At 42.1% G+C, this 18808-nt stretch overlaps 1 protein-coding gene across 5 annotated transcripts in view; it reads right to left on the reverse strand.

Moving 5' to 3' along the window:
* si:dkey-237h12.3 (teneurin-3) overlaps window positions 1-18808 on the reverse strand; it is a 209101-nt gene that overhangs the window by 16979 nt on the left and 173314 nt on the right. For 3 of the 5 annotated variants that reach the window (XM_037076954.1, XM_037076953.1, XM_037076957.1), the window contains 4 exons: window positions 17103-17370; window positions 15371-15514; window positions 4983-5232; window positions 2847-2867 (listed from right to left, as the gene is read on the reverse strand). In XM_037076954.1, the coding sequence (XP_036932849.1) occupies window positions 2847-2867; window positions 4983-5232; window positions 15371-15514; window positions 17103-17370 (683 nt within the window). The remainder of the gene's footprint in view (window positions 1-2846; window positions 2868-4982; window positions 5233-15370; window positions 15515-17102; window positions 17371-18808) is intronic. The other 2 variants (XM_037076956.1, XM_037076955.1) reach the window with 1 other exon arrangement.

Genomic DNA, 18808 nt, shown 5'->3' on the forward strand with positions numbered 1-18808 from the left:
GCTTTACAGTGCAGTCGTAAACATGGCTTCTCTGCTTGTACTCCAGCTTAATGGCACCTCAGTCAATACTGGTTGGCTTTAGAAGTGGGATAATGTGACGGCGAAATAAATGTGGCAATGAAACATCTTTGTGAAATGATGAAGATGGAGCCATAAAATCTGACAGCTATTATGAGTCAAAGTAAATGGCCAAAATAGGTTGCTGCTATCAACTTCCTATAAAGAATTCAGCAGGACGTACATGAGAAAGCCTTTCTGTTACGGTCACCCTTCAGAGGCTGGACACAATAACTGAAACACCTGCATGACATTATGCAGTCCAATATAACAGCCCTGCAATAAAAGTACATTTGTGGAGTCTGAAGTTAATACGGATGTTAAGTTTTAAGACGTTATTATGTGGTCGTCTTTTGAGTATTTTATTTACCACTTAGCGATATAATACCACCTTCATCTATGGCCTTAAACAGAACCTATCAGTACCAGACCACACCTGATTTGACCACTGGATCAAATGTTAACTGTGGCTTGTTCAGGATTCATGCATCTGTGATTAGCCTACACCTGAAAAGTTCCATCATTCCTGCCCCCGAGTTGAGAACCAGGTGCCAGTCCCGTCCTCATTGGACTTTCACAGTGTCCCGGTTGTTGTGCAGGCATAGTAACAACCTGCTCAAGCTTGGCATGTCAATCTGCATCTCTGCTCCCTTCACTGGCCTCATGTAGCGGCTCACTTTAAATTCAACACCTTGTTGCTGGCCTCCGTGTATCTCGCCAAGAATGGAATACCGGCTGACTACAGTCGGGCTCCAGTTTAAACCGAGCCCTGCAGCAATCTCTCCTCAATCTGCTCCTCTGTCTAGCTGGAATTGTGCTTCTGCGAACCTACACAGAGGAGGTTGTCATGACTCGGAGACGGGTCATTGTGCACAGCTCACGAGTCTAAACGCCGTGTCGCGCTGACCTGCACGCCAAGCAAGCCGATCGGATTGTACAAGTGTTGTTGGGAAGCAAGCTTGAAACCTAATATTCTTGCTGGTTGCAGCTTCTTAAATGTTAATATTTGCTGTTTTTCTTTGTCATGTCTGATATTAATCAAACAGTCTCTGGATGTTAGATCTGATGAGCATTGTCACAATTCTTTTTACAGTTTAAAGATTAATGGACTGATCAGATAATCATAAAAAATAGAAATTGGTAGATTGATCAGTAATGAAAATAATTGTCAGTTACAGCTGTAGTTGTTTTAACACAGGTTTAAAAGAAACAGCTGAATAAACATGTTGGAACGAGTCCCGTGCTCTTTCATCTGCTGGAGCCCAAAGACGCATGTCACCAGGTTCCTCTGAATTATGCATCAGGACCAGATTTAGTTCTCTCCAGAGTGGTTCTGTGTTCACCTGTCGTTTGTTTCCTTTGGTCAGGACCAAAAAACAAAGTCCAGTCTGTTTCTCAAAAACAAAAGGAGACATCCAGTGAGTCACGTGGACCGACAGTGGTCAGCTGCGTTCACCTCTCCTCCGTCGTCCACACGGATCTTTAGAGGAAAAATCAAAACTACAAAGTTTATTCTGGTGACAGATTTGGAGTCATGTTGCGCTCCACTGCTCTGGACAGCTTTATTTATCTTCTCTGGTGGTCGTGTGGAGCTTACAAAGACATTTTCGGATACAAGCATCGATCAAAACTGCACTGCATCTGATGCGAGCTGCTAGAATCAGATGAGGAGGAGACAACAGATCATGTAGTCGAACAATGAAGGAGCTGCTGGGGCTTCCAGGAGACGACTGAGGGAGAGTCAGGACGTTTATTACTTTTTAGAAGGGCGAGTTTAACAAATGTTATACAACAATGCATTTATTCATCTATTTTAACTCCATTTTGCTAATTAGTTTTCAAAATTGAAAAGTAAGCATGATGCATTTTAATCTTAGAGGATAGGTGTATTTTTAATAAACACAAAGTGGTATTTAACATTTTCTTTTTATTAAATTTGACTCCCCTAAATTCCCCTCTGTTTAAACCGCCTGGATTAAAATGTAATGAAATAAGAGCTTTTTTGTGCTTAACTTCAGACATCACAAACGGTACGGGCTAATCACCCCCGTAATGAAACGATCAAAGGGCCAGATTGAAGTCGTTAAAAAGGGGCCGTGTTCAACCCACAGGCCGCCAGCTGAACAGTCGCGGGTTTAGATTTCAAATTCGCACCAAAGTCGCATTTCCATATCACATAATCCCTCCATCACAGCAGCGACGACACCGCCTCGACAGCCGCCTGAACAGAGTGACTCCAGTTTACACGGTGTAGCACCTCTGGCGGCTGCGGTCCAGTTAATCACTGGGACAACCTAATTGCCACCAGTGTGCATCCTCAGTTGATCTGATGCTGTAGTCTTAATCATGAATACAAAGCAGTTGTGTAAGCCCCTGTGGATAAGAGCATCTGCCACCAACACTATAAATGTAATTATAAGATTTAGGCTGGCACTGTTTATTGCAGCGGCATTGTAGTGGACTGCATAGCTCTCCGTACGTAGTGTCAGTGTTGATATATAGATATTTACATGACTTATATCTTTTAGATTTTTACTGAGAGATACTTTTAAGTTCTGCGGTGTGTGTTGTAGCCGCGTCGCACTGATTCTGACGGACTCTCGTCTTCACTCCTCTTGTTTAGATGTAATCAAGCTATAATTGGTTTGTTATAATTACACATGGTAATCACTGATGCTAAAGGCGTCCGTAAGAGAAAGAGTTATTCGCATACTTAAAAAAGGAGAGGATGATACAGATGGGGATGTACAAGGAATACTAAATCACGTGCACTCAGATGACACACCTACCTGTGTCTAAAGTCTTTGTTTCTATGACAGGGAACAGAGGAAGCAGGAAAAGAGGGAGAAGGAACAAAGACAATGAAATTTGTAATTCTCAAAAGGATACTCTTACTCTTCGTTTCAAGGTTGTCATTAGACAGCTTTCTTTTCATAAAAATGACTTACTGCCTCGACTTGTTTCTTTAACTAAAAGCCTTCTTATTCCTCATTGAAACTATGAGGAGTAATTGCTGACAAGGACTCAAAGTCTAGCCAAAAAAAATGCACTGCCTTTTTTTTTTTCCTCGCCTCCTCCTTACAGTTTCCAGTGAGGAAAAACAAACAGCTAAAACTCAGAAAGTCAAAGTATCCCCTTGAAGAATCAACACAGCCGCTGGAGAAAGTCGCAGGCAATGACGATCAGTTTGGCAGGAAGACGAGAAGCGGGACTGTGGCCGAGAGACACAACCCACGAACAGGAGACTATGTACTGCTATCTGCATACAGCCCCGTCCTGCATTACCACTGTTCCTCTCAATTTGACCGCTCATACTGAAATATTGATTCTGCCACTTGTTATATTGGCCACTGAAGCCAAAATCTAAACACAGACTTTATGCTAACAGAGCTTGAGAGAGGTCCAGGGAATCTCAAATGAAGCATTTGGACTTTTATATAACAGGCATTCATCATACATAACAAAAACTGCAACCACTTTAGTCTGTGATTGTTTGGAGGAAACTAATATCAGATACAAAATAAGCAATTTTCAGCCTGAAATGAAGTTATGGTTGATCATTTGGATCGTTTTGGTCTGAATCTGCACTGCAACCACCATCTGATGCAAACTGCAGCTTTTCTTCGCGTTTCCTTTTATGTCAGATAAAACTTAATTTGGCTAATGCAAGCCTTCATAGTAGTGTTTTGTGTTTCTCTCCTTGTAAACAGAGTAAAACAGTTGCTTGGAGACATGAACCATTTCTTAAACCATTATTTATCTTGGGAAGCGTTGCTGAGCATGCAAGCTCCTTTACAGCAGCACGCTGCCTCCCATTCGTACTGCTGCACACCGTCCCCCAGGAGAACCGCCTGTAGAGGATGATCGCTGCGCAGGTAAATCGGCAGGAGAGGAGCAGTAATTAACTGATTAGATAAATCAACAACTACTTTGATTTTAATCAGTTTGAGTCCTCTTCTAAGCTGATTCCAGCTTTTTACTCCTCCATGACAGCAAACTAAATATCTCAGTCTTAGGACTTCATGTTGGGCTTTGGAAAACTATTTTCTGACATTTTGTAGATCAAAAATGTTTTCAATTAATCAGGAAAATAATTAACAGCTTAATCGTCAATTTAAGTATTTATTTGCAATCATAATTGGCAGGTTTATGAAGTAGAGAGTGACGTTTAAATCACCTTCCCTCTTAAGACTGTTGGTCAACATCCACCCTCGTCACATTAATGCTAAATAACAAGCCACGCGACGCACAACAAGTGTGCCGACCTATTGTCCTTTCAAGGCAGTTTTCATATGTTTGCCATGTATGTGTCTCATGAAAGATGATGGCCCAATGTACATTTAATCAACATCTGCCACTATGAAATAAGCCAACTGGCCGAATCAGAGTCATTGCTGGGAGAAGCCAACTTGGCATGAGGGCGTAAATCATCCCAATTACACGGCGAAGACAGGATGTCTTTCCTAATTATGGAGATGGATAGGGAAAAGATTTCAAATTTCTATGGGCAGAGGAAAGACGTGTGTGACTGCAAGTCGGCCCACCATGCAATTTCAGTCTCCCTCCCCACATGGAGGACTCGATGTAGGAATGTAAAGTGGGCTAAAGTCTTTAACTGCCGTGGTTTTTTTAGGGGTCATCTACAGTTTGTTATGTGTTTTCATCTGTTCTTGTTTTTTTAAGTTGGAAAAACTTCAATATAATACGTTTAAAACGCAAACGCAAATTAAATATCTTAGCTTTATCTTATTTGATACAAATGTAAATGTTAACACACAAACACTGTAAATTCCTGCCATTTGGCAAAGAGACAGAGGTAAAGAGTCAACAGGTTGCACAATAAATCCTGCTCTCTTTTTAAATCAGCAAACATACTAGTTGTGACAAGCTGTTAACAAATGTCCAAAGAGAGGCCTTGATCTCACCTGAGCTCCATGATGCTCGTGACATTCCCAGAGGGGTAGATACGTCGGATGTAGTTGAAATCTCCCACGTACAGACTTCCGTCGATGCCCCACGCCAGAGCCACCGGCGCCAACAGCTTGTTGCCTTGGGCCTGCCCGTTACAGCTGGGACACGAGATGCTTCTGCGCCGCCCGTTGCCCATGACAGTAGAGATCACAGGAGGCTGGAGAGAGATGAACTGGTTCTCCCCACTGCCTTTGTAGAGAATGCCTGCGAAACAAAGCAGCAGTTATTAGCGAGTGTGAAAACATAATTAGTGTTTGTCACTAATGGCAAATACCGTCTCTCATTATTTAAGCAGGAAGTCATCGTACATCCCTTTTATGAGAAAAGGAAAAATGCATTCATTCAATTTACAAAGACAATGTTTGACATTGTGAAGAAAAACCAACAGAGGAACAAAAAAAGCAGTTAAATCACATTTCTTCTGTTGTGAGTTTAGTTTGGATCCAAACTAACATGTAAACGTGTCGGCAGCGGAAGGCGAGCATCTCCTGTCGTCTGCAAGGTAAAATAGCTGTTTTTCTTAAAGGAGTCTGGTGGCTTTGAAGAGAGCAGCGTCAGGTCCCCATCATTAAAGGCGGTCTGGCAGCAAGGTTAAGTGGTGAAGATACTCTAAATATAGACCAACATCTCAACCGATATGCATTTTCTCTTTCGGGCTAAAATGCATTTTGCTGCTTCACCTCAGTCTGCTGCTCAGCTTCTGTCCTGGTCTATTTCTCCAAACTGGATTTGTGCCAACCACCGTCTCCTGTCGGTAATAAACCGACTCTGCATGAAGTGCTGCAAACAAGCTCACCTCAGAAACTCCAAATTAAACCTTTAAATACAGAGTTGGAGCTAAGCGGTGATTAGCTTAGCTTAGTGTGGACCTGAAGGAAGAGGAAACACCTCGCCCCACTTAAAGTTCAAAAATAAGCCTCCCTAAATAAAGTTTCCTTTCACTTGTTTCATTTTCGTGCAAACAAGTTCTGGTTTTCGTTACTGTTTCTTCGACTTTTCTTCCCGTCTTTTCGCTAAGCTAGGCTAACCATCTCATTACCTCGGGGCAAGAAAGCAAATAAAAGTATTTCCCCAAAATGTTAAACATCTACTTTAAAGCATTTATCTGTCGATCTAAACTGGAATCTGAATTTAAACTTGTGATTTCCGACATTTTATAAACATTATGTAGCTTAATAGTCAGAATATATTGAAGCATTTGTCTCGCTTCAGTTCTCAGCACCCATAAAGCTTTCTGTAGCCAACTCTGAGTCATTTCACAAACTTGGAAATGGAGGTAAAAGTGAGATAATTACATTCCTGACGCACACTAACTGTTTATCACAACTGACAAATGGACCCGTGTCCATCAGCAAGCCAATTATAGTGCAGCGGTGTGTAGGGTTTCCATCAGGACCGAAATACATTTTGAATAAAAGTTAGAAAATAATTTGAATTAGTTGTGTTTGTTATTGTGAGCGAAGATAAGATAAAGATCTGATTTAAATGCAGCAGTTCTGCGAAGCTGACCATCAGTCCAGCTGATACACTCCCATACTCGAGTCCTTTGTATTGTTATTATGGAGCTGCTTCACAGGAAACTTTGCTCAAAGCTCTAAAATAAATTTTATGTAAAATAACGTCCTTTCAACTTGACAGGCAGCTGCTTCTCCCCGAGTCACACAGAGGTGATAAACATAAATACATCGCAGTGTACCTCCGACAACGGTGCATACATTTACAGGGACGACTCGCCAAATTTGGTGAGTCACTACAGATTAATAATTTAACAAGAAGCAGATATAAGTGGTTTTTTTGGGGAGGGGGGAGGTTCTGATATAGTGGGACTCTCTTCAAAGGGGAAAAAAACACATCAAAGGGAAGAAGTGCATGCTGGAAGCCCTTAATTATTCACATCAAGCAACTTGTTTGAATTCACACCGCCTCTGTCCTAATTAGTGAATCTATGGCACTGCTGAATGGCCACATAATGCCGTTCTCTCACAGCGTTATCCCGTAAGATATCGTAACCCTCGATGTATGTGAAATCGAGCGTGCCGCCATGCTGCATGTCCCGTCTCTGATTAGTTCCTTTCATTGATTTAATTGATTGAAGGGCAAATTCAAATGAAGGCACGGTCCGGAGAGACTCGTGACAGGACGATCTGACCAATCCGTCTTTGGTATCCGAGAGCATTACACATGAGCCTCTAACAAAGACAAATAGGTCCGGGGGACGGCTTTATGCGTGACGCCACCAAACGCGCGACCTTGGGACTCTAATTGAACTGTGATTCATGCGTCTGCTCACTGAATGAAACACACGCCGTGATGAGAGCTCTCGCTGAGCCGAAAGGTTGACGCTGCACGCAGGAACATAGCTACAAATAACAAATAAGCTTTGTAATCTGCCTGGAATTTCAATGTCTGTTTGTGTAACAGCTCCTTAACATTCTGCGGAATGACAGAGACGCTTGTAATATCCAGGAGCCTAATGCAGTGTGCAGGACATGGATCAGTTGCAGCAGTACAGCAGTCTCACAGTTTGGCTGACGTTCAGCTTTCAAAAAAAAAAGAACACATTTAATGCTGAGGTCATTTTGGCACAGCGCCGCGGTCTGCTCTATTTACACTTCCATCATAGTTTACTGTACACACAAGTCTTACCATAGGCTATTAGACAGCGTAATGGAAGGGATTAAGTACAATAATTAATCATCAGCTGCCCCCCCGTGATCACTGTGGCACACTCGGTATGGACACTACACTTTTTCACTTTTATTTTCTCACAGACACAACTTCAGCTGGTTCGACTAAAAAGTGAGTGGGCAGATTAGGGTTCAGCTTTCTTCCCTCAAGGACACTTGGTCATGACACATTACGGCTGATGATTGTTGCGAGGATCAAGCTTGTGACGTCTCAGCTGGAGAGCTGCACTGATGGGAATTTGGCTTCCGACTATCCAGGGCCGCGGGCTGAACAGGAGGGACTCCTACAGAGTGTGGACTAAAATGACTTTGGAGACACTCAACACATCATATTTTCTACTTTTACCCTGTCTGAGTCAAAGCCGAGGACATTTATGAAACTGTAAGCAACACTTCTTTCTCGCAAATAAGATACAGCTAACCTTATGTGAGACAAGCTGAAGGGAAATTTATACAATCTGGCCAAGTTTTGTTTTTCCTCACAGTTTGAAACAAGCAGCGCTCCCTCGACAGATTTTGCAGAGGAGATTTCAAGTCAAAGTAAAAATACAGCAGCTGAGTGGATCAACCATTAGGGATGTGTCTGCCCATTGATTAGCAAACGAATGTGTGGAGGCGTGCTGGAGTTTCTGGGTAGACGTTGGTGAAAGAGGGGGAGAAAAAAAATCAGTTTTTTGCTTGGCCTAGCGGGAAAAAGGCTTTTTTTTTTGGAGAAAGTCTGAGGAGCTGTTTTCTCTTTTGCTCCGGGATCACTCCGACGCTGCTCCATCTAGCGAGAGCCCGTAATGTAATGTAACTGCATGTCACGCAGCTTTTAGCACATTATTAAACACTCAGACACAGTTAGACTCTGGCAGTAATGCAGAATTTGCCAAGAGGATATTGAAAACCATCCAAAAAAAATGATAGTAATTCTGAGTGTGGAGACGTGGATCGAACATGACGGCCATTTTCTATCATGGAAAATAAAGCAGAGAAAGAGGACGAAATGTGAGTCAGTACAGAAATATTTGAGCAAGGAGACAAAATTGCTGCTGTTCTGCTTTATTCACATGCGCTGCCTACATTCCGGTGTATATAGAACTGATACTTCCCCTTTACACATCACCCAAATCCTACAAGGCCATTCTCCTCCTCCACTGAATACACATATTCACTAATTGATGACCGTCGTTTCAATTGATTCCTTAGAATTACTCCAGAAGGTAATCATTTGTTTGATAAAGGCTAATTGGAAACATGTACAGTAGTACAAAAAAAGACTTCATTGCCAACTTCACAGCGTCCGTGATGATTAATGGTACAAACGCGAGGCCGAGCCTTCATACCTGATAAAAAAAACCCGGGCGCCCTGAGCAATGTCACCTTGGTGATACAGAGAGAGCACAGAGATCGGTGAGGGAGGAGCGGCACAGTGTCTTAATTGCACCCTGTCCTTCTTTGTTCTCCTCCTCACTGTGTCATTCTCTAAGATACCACACAGGCTCCCACTGATTCACTATGATAGAGGCTAAAAGTGGGCAGGAAACCTCTCAGTGTTTCAAAATGTACCGTGTGCGTGAGCTGCTCTGAAAGTACACTCTGAGATTCTGAACTCTGGCCGTGTCCAATAAGAATCAGCCATGTTGCCCTCGATAGAGACGCACTTCAGATTTAGGGGAAGACGTATCCCCCCTTGTAATGAAGAAAGGAGTGGCAGGAGGACACAGCTGAAGCACAGACACCAGCAATTTGCCTTATCTAGCTTGACAGGCTCTGGAGTGGAGGCTGAGAGAGAGATACTGCTCTTGCTTGGGTCTTTTGCCACAAACGATGAGAGAAAAAGTCCTTAGATGTTGGAAGTGGTGCAAAAAAATGAAGCGGGAGTCACAACGTGGAGCGATAGCAAATTTCTGGAGCTAAACTGCTGTGCAGCTGCAGAAGGACCGCCGCTCGCTAACATGTCGGGTGAGGACATTAGTCAAGGTTTACAGCATTAAAGAATCAATACTGCAGCAGCAATGAAGGCAAACAGTGATATTTGGATTCATCTTCATGCCGACCGAGGATATCGAACTGCATTCCCTGCCCAAAAACCCACGTGGGCCATAAATCTCAAATGTCAAAAAGTGGCTGAATGCAAGGCTGAATAATTCAGTTTGGATTGAGAAAACGCAAGAGGATAAAACAATTCGCCTCAACGCAGGTTCTCTGGTAAAACTGTGTGTGTCAGCAGCGGTGGGAGGGAAGCTGCTGTACTTAACTACAATTCTGAGGTATTTCCATGTTCTGCTGCTTCTACTTCACAATGATTCAGAGCCTAATATTGTACTTTTTTACTTCACTACATTTCATTTTCATTTCATATTTATGCTCAATAAATACTATAGATTAAGATGAAACAGTATGTGTTCCTGATGGGTCATTCACAAGCTACCCAGCAGATAAAACCACAAGAAGTAGTTAAACTGAATGTACAAGATTAAAGATTAAACAGACGAACACATAACAGTCGGATAAAGCGACACACATGAATCTGAAATGTGCTGTTCTGTGATGCGTACTGCATCTCTTTGTGCTTTAAGTTTATTTTGATTCTAATTCTTTTACAACATGCGAGTAATTCTTCCACTCTGTGCGTGAGGGATAGGATTACAGATAGGGTTATGACTCTTGTGTTATGAACCGAGCTATAAACTAGCATACCGAGGTCGCTAACAAAAACATTTCACCGTCTTCGGGCTGAGCTAATAGGATTGAGGCTTGAAACCCTTTTGGCAAATTGATTAAGCTGCTGTCAGACCAGGGCAAATGACACAGAACAACAGAAGTTTGCTAAACTATTTCTGAATCTTCCAAATTTTGTCAGACTTTGCTATTCATTTTCGGGGCGGTGCTGTAATACGACAAGTGAGAAGTGTGAAGAAGCCTTGAGGGAGGCTGCAGCATTTACTGCATCTGAAAAAACTCGACACCATCTGCTTGTTGTTTTATTTCTGTCATCACTGCTTCCACGTACAAGAACAACCGTGCACAGGATGATTCTTCATGCACAGTAACATCCAATTTTCTGATAAATCCGAGCACGTACCACAGCTCAGCCTAATAAAGGATGCAGCATACATTAGCATATCACACGTGCTGCACCTATCTGTTGATCACAAGCGCATCTCACGACGAGTACAACTCCAACTGTGATGCCGCCACAGTGAAGGCTTTGGAAATGGGTGTGCTATACTTTGAGACAGGTGGGATGAAACGCACCGCACCGGCAGCAGTCAAGCTAGAGGCACATTTCAGTGTTCTCTTGCACACTTCACAAACTTCACGTTCTGGATGGCTTGACAGATTGGGTACGGCAATGGGCCCCAGTGTCTGTTCTTTTAATGTTCAACAAAGTAGCATCAAGGTTTGAAGAAAGTAAAGGAAGACTCAGTTTCATAAACTGGTTCCATGACATGTTTTCCACAACCGCATCCGACAAAAACACAGTTTGTGCAATCACTGAGATGTGAGGAGACTGATGTACATGCAGAGCACATGTATGGCACGGAGGCTCGCTGAGTGCTGTGGGATGAATCGCGTCGCCCGTTGCCAATTGTAGGTGTGCATGTAAGATCCTACATAAGACTATTTTCAAAAAAAGTTACACAAGCTTTCCTCCTCTGAAAGAGATCTCTTCTGGCTGCCAAAATATCTGGTAACAGAAAAAACCTCTGAGGGTTTTTGCTTCAAAGCTCGGTGGACCGGGCCGAAGAGACAGAGGCTAAAGTCAGATTTATACTTTAGTGTCAGGCGGTTGCAGAGGACATGTAAGGAGGCCGAGCCAGAGCTCATGTAAACCTCCTCATAAATGTTACTACACATCCGGGCTGTGGAGACACCACAGAGACCACAGGAGTCCTGATTGGTCAGCTTGGGATGCTCACATTTCCTCCCATGTGTTCATGAAGCGTTAGATATTAAGAGGATATACAGCTCTTTGAATTCAACATCAGCACCATGAATCCACTTAAAGGCAACAGTCTGTTTTCACGCACAATTAGCTGTACAAACACTTTAATGGTGTGCTGTTAAACCGCGTGGACCTCATTAACCTGCAGAACCTCACCGGACCTTCTGGTGCTGCCTTTTAAACTGCAACTATTTATTCACACACTGTAGCACTGAAGACGAGGCAGGGGACCGTATGAAAGTTTAATGTCATGATTATCCTTGAAATTCACAACATTATGGCAATAATCCTGAAAAATCCTATTCTGAAAACTTTAAAATAAAAAAAATAAAACATATTGGAACCACTTTAAGCACGAGGATCACAGGTAGGACACATCTTTTTATTCAGAACAGATAATTAAATGGTGGTGACCTCATCTCCCTGACGACTTTACACTGGACGGGTTTAGGTTGTACAAAATAAATCAGAAAACCAATTTAAGGCTTTACGTCAGGGAGCTAGACAGCTCTGTCAAATCTTTCATACCAGGATATTCTGGATTAACATTTATCCTGTTAATGAAAATGACTGTTTTTTATTGTGATCTGGATAAAAATCTTTTATCGTTACCATCCCTAATAAAGATGTCACATTTTATAATGATAGGATGTGTCATTGAGCAACTCTGAGCATCGCGCTTGAAGGAAATTAAACGCAGTTTAAGATCCTCTTCTCATGTATGTGGACATGCTCTGGTGCGTGTCTGACATGGTTTGTCCATCACTTAAAATTCCAGAATATATGAAATGCAAATAGTTTGACTGCTGGACACAACTGGAGGCTCCAGGTTTACCACAGCACACTTGTGTATCCTGATGCTGGACCAGGATTGACTTCCAAACTGTGTGTGATGTCGCAGAGCTCGTGGGCGACCCTCGTTAAAATCAGTTTTTTCACTAAACACAGAAAAAACGTTCCGACTTTCAGCAGTGAATGTAAAAACAGCTTTGTAGTTTCAAACTCTGCACACACATCATTCTGCACAGTGAAGCTCGAACATTCAACTGCAGGAACGAGAAGAAAAAACATATTTTTGACTGCAGACGTATAAAAGTGATTTATCCATCGAGTGTGCAGAATCCAAACGCACAAGTGACAAAGTCAAAAACTGGAAACTTCACAGCGATGCACTCTTAAGTGATAAATGCTGTTGATGGCAAACAGGTTGCCTGATAAAAAGCTCACTTAAAGCTAAATTTGTACATTTCGCTACTTTCTGAGGAACTGACCTAATGTCAGCTTTATTTCTGCACGGCATCAGGGAGCAAATAAAAAACGGGCGATACTCCTACCTGTTAGGTGAACGGCACAACCTCTGAGTGAGTGAGTGTAGGCGTCGCATACGACTCTGAAGAGAGGAAGCTAGTGCAAAGGCGTACTGAGTAATGCTAGATGTTGTGCAGGGATGTTAATGCCAGGTCATTTTGCCTGCTCCTGAAGGAACATAAAGGAACATTTCATCTTAAAATGAGATTCTGCACCACAAGAAGGGAAAGCTGATAAATTTGCACCGTCTTGATCTCTCTCTACATTTAAATGAAACGTTGTGTTTAAACGTTCATCTTCCTCTGAGGCGTGAAATATGTTTTATCATTTCTTTCAGCACAATGACCTCTAAAAACTCATTTTTAACCTGATGGTGAGAAGGAAAAGGGAAGATTTTAACAAGACGGTATTTCAGGACATTTCAGTCTGCATGAATACGCACCACACTGAACCTGCCGATGCCAAACTGACACACATACTCCAAACATACCTGCCTGAACCTGTTATATGACTGTACAGAGACTCAGAGAAAGTACAGAACAACTTGTCCGCATCGAGAAATAATATCAGCAGGAACATTTGTACTGCTTCATGTTTTTCTCTCCCCGAGTAATGGAAATAAAGTTGAATCAAAAGGAAAATCAATCAAAACCATGCCAGGCTCCTCTGCAGTGATGCTATCACTGTCGGAAACATCAAACAAAGTCCTCACACTGTGCGGCTCAAAAGACACCCATAATCTGGCTGGAACCAGGAAAACCATTACCTCAGGTATAATTACCACTTTCTCACATGCATTTGTTGTTCAGGCTGTAACATTTCCTGTTAGGTGCCGGTGGAACAGAGGAAATCCTACAGAGCGGAAACCGCTTGTGGTGCAGATGATTATTACAACCATTTCCCCTCCTTTTTCTTTATTTTCATAGTCCTGCTCTCCAAGTCCAGTTGGCAGTACGATGCCATGAAACAATATGTCTGGGCACAGAATGAAAAGCTCTCCCGTTACGAACGAGTGAACCTCCCTCAAAAGAAAATGGACTTATTTTGAGATTTAAGTAGCTCTTTCATTAACTAGAGGACAGAAACCACCGAACACCAGAGCCCCCGTGTCAGTCGACAAGAAGCAGAAAGCTCCTTTTGGCCATCTGAAGCTAGAAACGCTAAAACTAACGTCTAAAGCTGCTACACCAACAATTAACAAGCTACATATAAATAAACCTCCAGTGATTTTTATAAATTGCATTTTTAGTCATTTCTGCCTTGATGACTTTATTTTTCTCATCATGATTTCAACAACATCAGGTAGCCAGAGGGAAGAAGACACATCACCGTGAGGCGACGTATCGTGGGAGGAATTGTAATAATTGCAGTTGAAGTAATTTTTTTCTTCATGTTTTCATGTATAAAAAGACCCCAAATGAACACTGTGAGGTCAGGACTTGATTACTATGAGTGAATTATTTAAGAGGCAATTATATAGTAATGATTCTGCTCCAAGAATTTGGTCCATATCAGCAGTTAATCACTGTGACTGCGATCAAACTTGCATTTGAAATGAGCGCAGACGCACATGAAATGCCCTCTAAAACTGAATAAACATCATGGAAAATCTCCCCAAACAACGAACGGCTAAATATCCAGTCACACGCTCCGATCTGACAGCGTGAGACTAAGGACTCAGCTGAAGGCCACGACTGTAACCTCGACCGTTTTCAAGATGAAAGGGCCACAAATTGTGTTGGACAACTGGAACAACGATTGTGAGCCGGAGTGGGTTTAATGTCAAAACAGCGGCCTGGCAAACTGACAATGCACAACTACCCCGAGGCTTACTTCTGATGATTGCAGTCACATTACTGCCTGCACACTTGTAACACTCTCCAGATACTGTAACCCAGCAGTGACTCAGTCCTGTACGCGTGTTTGATAAGTTTCATTATGTACGTTTCACTCTCTCATGTCTCTGCAACAGCACGACAAAGACAAACTCATGTCCATTCATTGCACTTGGCGATTAAAGCGATTCTGATTGATGACGGAGCAAGAAATTAATTTAGTTTATTGAATTAATGCGAGAATTAAACATGACGCCTGTTCATCAAAAGCTCGAGCCTTCATGAGCAGCAAAAGGCCGTCTTCTTCCTAAAATAGCTGAGTAGTGTGGAATTGTAGCGAGCCCTGCACCCTGGTGACTTAGTCACTGATTTATTCAGTCATTACTGTGAATGATCGGCCCTTCAAAACTCTCCTCTATTATCTGCAGATGGGATGACGAACCATATTTCATTTTCATTCAAGTATTTACTGCGGTGATTCAGGGTAAAGACCACCTGCCTGTAACCCTAAGAGGCTACCTATTTCGTCCCCACATGCGCACACATACACATGCACTGAGTATATGAGCACTTCTTACCTCTCTGAATGTCCAATATGTGGTGTTTGTCTAACATCCACCCTCCCATGTTGGAGGCATCCAGCTCGTAGCCTTGCAGCACCGCCGTCCTCTTCTCCCAGAGCACCACATCAAGGCAGGACTCGTATTCATATCCCACTGATACTGAAAGTAATGATGGCAGATACCTATGGTGAGCAAGGTTGCAACCTCCTTACCTGACACTTATGGCAGCAATGAGGCTTGTAGCCTGTAAGACATTCAGCACACGTCGTGGCTGTTTTCTGTATTTGCTGGGTCTGCTTTCTCTTTGAATGTGATTTTCTCCAGCTGGGATGATTTCAGAAGACCCGTGGGGTTTCACCTGCACAGTTTGTATTTTATGTTTCCTCCTCTCATTTGTGTGCTTTATCTTGTGTAAATGCATATAAACCACAACACGAGATTGTAGCTTGTAAAGTGGCATGAATTACTTAAACAATAAAGGCTCAGATGGAACAAATTACAGTCAATATCATAAACGCTATGGCATGTTTGCAGCCATAATCCAAGAGTGAGTCCTGTTGACTGTCAGGGCTGTGAGGCTTTTACTCCTCTGAAAAGCTGGAGTGCTCCAACATTCATCCTTCTTAACCAAATCCCCGAGCCTTTTTCAGACTGAAAAGTTTTACTGCAAAACATTAATATGCAAGTGTTACCACATGTAGTTCTGTACAAACAAGACAAACACATATTAAGTGCACACTCGCAGAATTGGTCTGAAAGAGTAACCAACAATTTTACTGGTTAAAAACATGTTTACAGATCTGAGCAAATATGACTTTATATGTGAAATAAGTAGTAAAAAGCCTTCGTGGCTCCAAAGGAAGCTGTATGTATTCTGATTGAGTGACTACAGTGATTACACTCAGTGGCTAAGTTGCATTGTGGGTAATGTAGGTGGAGTAAGCCTTTAAAGGTCCGGTGCGAAGGATTAAGTACCATCTGATGTTGAAGCAACCAAGTGAACACTCCTCATCTCACCCTCCCCTACAGTGGCTGCTAAAAATGCAAAACCTTAAGGTTCGTCTCTGAAGTCAGTGATCAGTTTGTCTGTTCTGGGCTTCTGTAGAGAAACACGGCACTGTAACGTGGCGATCTCTGTGGAAGAGGGAGCCAGAGTACCCGGAGCGAACCCACGCAGGAGAACATGCAAACTCTGCGCTGAGTTTACTAGAAATATTTTATTCCATTTTTGCCAATAGGTCCTTCTAAATCCTACACACTGGACCTTTAAAGTGACACGTTAATTATTTATTCATTTTAATATCCTAATTAAAATATTCTGTTATTTCAGATCCGATCAAAAGATTCTGTGACTATTTGTCGTTTGTCGTTTTTTACTGTGACTGTTGACTCTTTGCTGGCTCATTTCTAAGGCCACTGCCTCATCGGCAGTATTTAAGTCACTGCACTGCTGCTGCTGAAATATCATACATGCAAAACAAAGAAGTCAGCAAAAGAGCAGTGGCCTTCAAAAATGCAGCACTGGGGGATTTCAGGATTTCACACCAACTACTAAATCTTTATTGCACAACAAAAGCACCGCCTGGCTTAAATAACCCTCAATTTGAAAAAAAATAAAATAAAATAAAATAAAATCAATCTTCAAGAGTTCAACCAAGGTTCACTGCCGGGGGGAAGCAGGAGTATCTGAAAGTGAACTCACGCTTACACAACATCTTCAGTCGGCAGCTTCACAGCAGGTACTCACCCACAGCCTCTGCAAGGCCAAAGACCTTCTGATTGTAGGCGTCTGTTTTATCCCAGATGAAGGTGTACGAGAGGTCGGGGAAGGCCGGGAAAGACTTCTGGAACTGACGGCCCATGACGGCCACCATCAGGTGCACCTTCATCAGGCCGAAGGGGAGACGATCCTGGGTCAGAAGCACCTTGAGGATGGGCTTGTAGCCAGCTGCCCTGGAGCTCAGGTAGACCAGGTTGAGGTCACTGCCTGGTATGGCCACTTGCTCATGAAGAACCTAGGATTTTAATTAGCAGTCAGACTGGTGCCAAGTGCACAGCGTGGAGTTCAGACTTAAGTAACTAGAGCAACAGGAGTTTGCTGGGATTAGATGTAGTTACAGCATGTAATACATTACAGTACATTTACAGTATATGGTATAATATACAATATTTCAGTTCACTGTTATCATTCACAGGGTTTCTGCAGGTTTTAACAACTTAAATTTAAGGCATTTTAAGACTATTATGAATACAATTTAAGACCTATTACGCATCAATGCTGGCAAAACAGTGTGAAGGATATGAAGGAACCTCTGAGTCCCAGAATTAAGTAAATTATTTTCTCACATTCAACATGAAAATCCTTCTGAACATGCACACTGTTCAGAAACAGTTTGCTGATGCCATTAAATCGGGCCATTTTGTTTCTCTGACTTCCAGTGCGACTGATGATATTACACCCTAATTAAAGCGTCTTCCTGCAGAAAGTGCTGCTTTAAATTCATTATTTTCAACAGGCTTCAGCCGAGCACTGACTGCACTGTTCTCCAGCCAGATCGGGTTGGAATTTTTACATACCTGAATTAAATTAAAATATTGTAAAATGAACTCATTTCTTTTTAGAGGAAGCCATTTTTTTTTAACGAGAAGAAGCCACTTTTTCCCAGACTACACGACACATCAGCTCCAATACAGTCTGACATATTCGTTTAATGTTGGTTTCATTTTGTAGTTTTGTTTCAGCAAATTCAATGTAAATCTTAACCAAAAACACATTTAAGATTCGATTATAGGATTTAAGACTATCAGAGCAGCCACTGAAAGCCTGCGTTCAGTGTGGAGCGGCTCAGACACACAAGAGAAAGGTTTATATAGACACACTAATTAAATTATATTCTATGCAGGAAAGTCAAATATAATTTTTGTCAAGCAGCAAAAATAGCTCTTAATAGTTGAAAAAATTCATACTTGATGGTTCTTAGTTCCTTTAAGAACTCACTTATACACAACAATATAGTAAATTAACATTTATGAACACACGCCATGGGCAGTTCATGAATTATTCATTATCTGAGACTCTGCAAAAAAGATTCTTTCACTTGAACACCACGACTGTAACACACTTAAGTCTTGCTCTATTTTTATCGTCCTAGTTGTGGAACAGGTTTCACCCGAGCGCTCACGTTGAAGCATGTCCAAACTGTCGCAAACAGATCTTTTTTTTTTTTCCTAATCGGTTTTAAACAGCAGAAGCTGCAGAGTCACATTTTTGCATTTAGGGATTTTCAATTCTGATTTGAGCCAAATGGATACAAACCAAATCCTGGGGCATGCAACCTCCATGCGATGTGCCCTCAGAATTTATCAGTATTACTGTGAGGCAATTTATGGCTTAGTATTTGGGGAGACGCCTCAATTCAATCAAAGCTCAAAGGCAAACTGAAAGGCAAATCT

Source organism: Acanthopagrus latus, chromosome 18, assembly GCF_904848185.1.
Source record: "Acanthopagrus latus isolate v.2019 chromosome 18, fAcaLat1.1, whole genome shotgun sequence".
In the NCBI taxonomy this organism is placed as follows: domain Eukaryota; kingdom Metazoa; phylum Chordata; class Actinopteri; order Spariformes; family Sparidae; genus Acanthopagrus; species Acanthopagrus latus.